This window comes from Corvus brachyrhynchos, unplaced genomic scaffold, assembly GCF_000691975.1.
Source record: "Corvus brachyrhynchos isolate BGI_N302 unplaced genomic scaffold, ASM69197v1 C11389728, whole genome shotgun sequence".
Taxonomy (NCBI): Eukaryota; Metazoa; Chordata; class Aves; order Passeriformes; family Corvidae; genus Corvus; species Corvus brachyrhynchos.
The window spans coordinates 1-290 of NW_008242730.1; the positions used below are offsets into that span (position 1 = coordinate 1).

A 290-nucleotide genomic window follows, 5' to 3' on the forward strand; every position below is an offset into this window, starting at 1 on the left:
TTATTTCTGCACACAAGCCCCCTGTCAATGCTGCACTCAAATTTCTGTCCCATTATTTTCACAATCCTGTCAGGGTAATCTTTGGCACGGCACTTGATGTCTCGTGGCTTGTCACACAGCTCATACCCAGCGGCTCGGATGCTTTCAAAAGTCTCTGTATCTCCATTTTCACTGCCTGGAGTAGGGGAGTCCACATTAAACCACTGTGTCCAGGCACAGTGCTCCACCACGCAGTTGTCTGTGGTATTGGAGATGCGGACAGTGGTGGTAGCTGGGGTGGGCACTGTTGT

General features: G+C 50.7%; 1 protein-coding gene across 1 annotated transcript; it reads right to left on the reverse strand.

The window, feature by feature from the left end:
• Positions 1-5: 5 nt before the first annotated feature.
• On the reverse strand, positions 6-287 carry LOC108449394 (mucin-5AC-like; the record flags this gene model as incomplete). Its single annotated transcript, XM_017745352.1, has 1 exon — positions 6-287. A coding segment is annotated over one exon (282 nt), but the record flags the coding sequence as incomplete, so codon positions are not given.
• Between the last annotated feature and the right edge of the window lie 3 nt (positions 288-290).